Here is a 4,722-nt window from a genome sequence, read left to right as displayed (position 1 = left end):
TTCTAACATTGTCCATCTAGTTAATGATAAATATTTTAATTTTTTTTTTGTTAAAGAAGGAAAAGTACTATATATAAATGTATGTCATATGTTTCTAATTAAAATGGTTCAAAGTGATTTTAAGTCATCGTACATTTAAAATGTATACATATTGTTCAAACCATCCGGAAAATTCTTTTTCGTATCTAACCTCTATATTCTCTATGTCTTCTATCCTAAGCTTATCCATGTGCACTGTAACAATTTCCAAACCGTCGCAAAAAGTCATTTAACTTGTAGTGTTATAAATTGTTGGCTCAAATTAAAAGACGACTTAATACAATTTTGATAATCATAGATATCAAATCTTAATAAATGAAAAATAGATAAAATTACATGATATTCTCTAACATTTTTTTTTTCACTTTTAGAAATTAGGTTTCATCCTCAATCTCTAAATTATCGAAACTAAAATAGTCTAAACTCACATTTGAAAAAAATAATTCGTAATAATATTTGGAAAATGAAGGGTTATTAATAATGGGTAACATTAAAATCTCTTTTCTTAAGGATGCTTTTATAGAGTTTAAAAAAAGTAGTAAATTTTTTAATTCTTTGGATGATATAATAATTAGTCAATTTTAAAAATATATTTAAAAAAAAAAAAAAGAGGACCGTAAAAACACACCCATGGCCTCGTGGCAGCTGCCTCCACGGGTGGCTTTGCATGTATTTTATTATGTTTTATTTATTTTTTTTTTAAAATATTATTTTGAAGTCGTTTTTATTTTTTAAATCTTGAAGCTGTGTTTTTAGTTGTATATATGTTTGGGAATGAAAGCAATATTTTTGACTCAAAAAATTATTTGATTTTGGAGAAAGTAGACTGAGAAGCAAATAATTCAAGACTTCAGGCTCTATATAAGAAGGCGTGCTGAAACATAAGTACAGCAGAATACTAAAAGCTTAATCGATCTCTATATTTGTAAAACTCTTGTTCTTGACTTTCATCCAAAGTTCCAACTTGTAAGTCTCTTCATTTATGAATTCTAAAACTATTTCCTCAAATCTCATTTCTCATATAATCTTTTTGCTTGTGCTTGTTGTCTTAAGTTATTGTACTGTTTACATTTTGTATCCTCACTTATAATACTCTATTAATTATCGTGGCTTTCAATATCTTTTCACAATAACTGACGATAAAAAATATGTGAATAATGCGATGGACAGTAAAAATACTAGCTAGTACTGATCTTTCACAGTTTCTCATACTATTTCAATACTATTATTATTTATAAATTATTTACTACTATTTTATTATTATTGTCGTTACTATTTACATATCATCTAAAATATTTTTAGTATTTAAACGGACCGTAATGCGTGTCAACTTTCTTAACTTGCAAAATCTGTCTAATTAAATAATATTCTTTAAATTATTAAATAAAGCTCTAAGACCACCTTAGTATTTTGTTTTTAATTTTTTTTTATTTACTTTCCGTGGTTTGTTGTCAATAATAAATTTTGGATAAATGATTCATGGAATATGATTTGTTATGTATTTGTTTATTTAGATGAATTTAATGAGATCAAAAGTCCATTTTCCTTGGATATCTAGATAAATGTTGAGAAGATGGAAATGTGTATTAATTATGGCTATGGGTATCAATGCAATTTTCAAATTGTTTTTGTTACTAATCTAGTTTGAATACATATACTTTGATACAAGTTAAAATGTTTATAAGATATAAATTCTTTCAATTTAATCCATTTAAATTAATTAAAGCAAAACGGATTGATAAAGTTTGTTTGTGTTAGTTCAACATATATAATCATTTCTTTTTTAGGTGCATGATCATTTTATTAAACGAGTTATATAAGTGGTTACAGCGCGCGTACACACACACATATATATATATATACATACACACACCACCAATTTGATATAATGAGTCATGCATGTTAAGATAATAAAAAGGGCAGATTAATTAAGATCGTCAAAATCATTATATATAGCACAAAAGAAAAAAAAAAAAATTTGAGCAAACACGAACTCAACCCAAGAGACCCTTATTATCACTCCTAGTCCAGCTCTTCTGAACATGCAAAAAAAATTACATTGTAAACGTACGTAGTCTAGGTTACGAAAATTTGAAACAAAGTTCTAAGTAAATTATCTGTGCTTAACACTGATAAATCTCATTCTATCTTCGTCCTTGCCTTCCAGGAGATGCTTCAACACAACTCATAAAATATATATTCCGTATTTTGACCCTTTTTTTTCACATCGACCTACATTTGAATGCAGCTTCTGCGATGGGATGGTGGAAGTCTTATGCTGGCGATGAGAGATTTTCTAGTTCAACTCTCACTGTTTTGATTGGTATTTTTGCGGTGTTATGGTTGCTCTGGCCCATCAAGAAACAAAGAAAGGCCGCAGTACCTCCATTGCCACCAGGTCCTCGTGGCTTACCAATAGTCGGGTACCTTCCGTTTATAGGTACAGAACTTCATATAAAATTTGAGCAATTGTGTGGGCTCTACGGCCCCATCTATAAGGTTTGGTTTGCAAATAAGTTGTGCATTGTGATTAGCTCCCCCTTGCTGGTTAAAGAAGTTGTTCGTGACCAGGATGCAGTATTCTCCAACCGTGATGTGAACAAAGCTATACTTGCGATCACATATGGGGGAGTCGATATTGCTTTTTCCCCGAATGGTCCAAACTGGAAGATGTTGCGAAAGATGTTTGTGAGAGAGATGCTTAGTGCATCAAATCTTGATACTACCTTCACTTTACGTAGAGAAGAGGTAAGGAACACCATTAAAAATGTGTATGAAAAAATAGGTACCCAAGTAGATTTAGGAGAACTGGCATTTGTGACGGCGATGAATGCCATCATGAACATGTTGTGGGGCGGTACACTACAAGGTGAGGAAGGGGCTAAGTTTGGAGCTGACTTTAAGAATATGTTTTCGAATTTAATGTTGCTACTCGCAAAGCCAAATGTTTCGGACCTTTTCCCCGCATTAGCAAGTTTTGATTTACAAGGGATCGTAAGGGAAGTAAAGGGGATTTCCCAAAGCATTGACCGAGTACTTGATTATGTCATTGACAAACAGATGAAGAGTCTGGCCAAGGCCAAAGAAGAGGGAAAGACAAAGACAGGAAAAAAGGACTTTTTGCAAGTTCTCTTGGAAATAAGGGAGCAGAACAACGGTGCGTATTCGATTAGCATGACCCAACTCAAGGCCGTGCTTGTGGTATGTATTTGTCCACTTTTCTACTTTTGTGTCTCAATACTTTTGAGCCGAATTGAAGTTGGCCATTTATATCTTTAGCTAACTCTTAGACATCAATTAAATTTTATTTTATTTTTATTTTTGCTTTTCAATTTTCAATTCAACTGATCACAGATCACCTTGCTCATGTTTAAATAGGACATAGTGGTGGGTGCATCCGATACCATAACGACAATGTCGGAATGGGTGATGGCAAGGTTGATGAAACATTCAGAGACAATGAGAAAAGTCCATGAAGAATTAACAGAAATCGTGGGGATGGATAACTTAGTCGAAGAATCCCATTTGCCCAAATTACAGTATTTAGATGCTGTAATTAAAGAGACATTTCGTCTGCACCCACCTTTTCCTTTCCTAGTACCTCGTACTCCAAGCGAATCTAGAATCATTGGAGGGTACCATGTACCCAAAGGTTCTAGTATTTTCGTGAATGTTTGGGCTATACAAAGGAACTCAATGTATTGGGACAATCCATTGGAATTCATACCTGAGAGGTTTCTAAATGATGGTTATGGTAGAGTAGATTATTCGGGCAACAATTTTAAGTATTTTCCATTTGGGTCAGGGAGAAGAATATGCGCGGGTCTTACACTAGGGGAAAGGACACTCAAATACATCCTGGCTTCATTTTTGCACTCCTTCGAATGGAAATTGCCACAAGGTTCAGAGATTGATGTTTCAGACACTTATGGTGTGGTTACAAAGAAGAAGAATCCAACAGTTGCAATTCCAACTCCAAGGTTGTCCAAATCTGAGCTTTACACAGAATAGTACAATGTGAGAAATACACTTCGTTGCTTTTCATACCAATACAATATATGAAGCCTCTTTATGCACAATAACCAATGAGGTTGTGATGGTTTTCACTTCCTATACTCTATAGTTGTGATGCAAAGAGGCTTATATTTACACTATTTGTATCCAAATTTGCACAATTATTGGCCTATGAATAAAATCTTAGTTTGGCAATTCCTTTTCTTCTTATTTTGCTGCTAACTAACGTGGTTTTATAATAAACAAAGGTTTTTATGGGCATGCATTTTGTATTGTAATGTTCATATTGGAATTCTACTATTAGAACCTCAAGCCCTTTCATTATATTTTATTTTGCAATTGGTAAAAGGGGAATTGTTTCTTTCATTAGTTGCCAACAACTTCTTTTACGACATATCACATATTCAGCTAATTTCTATTAGAGATTGATTCAAGATCTTTGAGAGCCAAGATATGTGACTTGTAAGACTCTTTCAACAATTCTAAATGGCTACTCATATGTAATTACCATCTTGTGAATAGAAAACCTCACAACCTCTTCACTATACTTATGAGTTACAAGATTCCTCATCGTATTGCCATCACTATCTCTAATCCCCTCTTTGGGGGTTGTCTCACCCACTAATAATTTTGGTACCTATCCAAAGGCCCATGTTTATGAGGATTTTT

The 4,722-nt window shown here is 32.9% G+C and overlaps 1 protein-coding gene across 3 annotated transcripts; it reads left to right on the top strand.

Annotated features, from left to right (window-relative positions):
• Window positions 1–926: 926 nt before the first annotated feature.
• Window positions 927–4,242, top strand: LOC108984342 (flavonoid 3'-monooxygenase CYP75B137-like). 3 transcript variants are annotated; one of them, XM_018956266.2, is made up of 4 exons: window positions 927–1,005; window positions 2,288–2,787; window positions 3,100–3,240; window positions 3,418–4,242. In XM_018956266.2, the coding sequence occupies exons 2-4, from the start codon at window positions 2,296–2,298 to the stop codon at window positions 4,048–4,050; spliced, it is 1,266 nt and encodes a 421-aa protein (XP_018811811.1). In that variant the 5' UTR covers window positions 927–1,005; window positions 2,288–2,295; the 3' UTR covers window positions 4,051–4,242. The 3 variants fall into 3 exon arrangements, with proteins under 3 accessions (XP_018811811.1, XP_018811810.1, XP_035542318.1); XM_018956265.2 differs by having other exon boundaries at window positions 2,288–3,240; XM_035686425.1 differs by lacking the exon at window positions 927–1,005 and having other exon boundaries at window positions 2,386–2,479; window positions 2,611–3,240.
• The last annotated feature ends 480 nt before the right edge of the window (window positions 4,243–4,722 follow it).

Source organism: Juglans regia, chromosome 2 (assembly GCF_001411555.2).
Source record: "Juglans regia cultivar Chandler chromosome 2, Walnut 2.0, whole genome shotgun sequence".
NCBI lineage: Eukaryota > Viridiplantae > Streptophyta > Magnoliopsida > Fagales > Juglandaceae > Juglans > Juglans regia.
The sequence above is the reverse complement of the archived record's forward strand: the minus strand, read 5'-3'. Positions and strand labels throughout refer to the sequence as shown.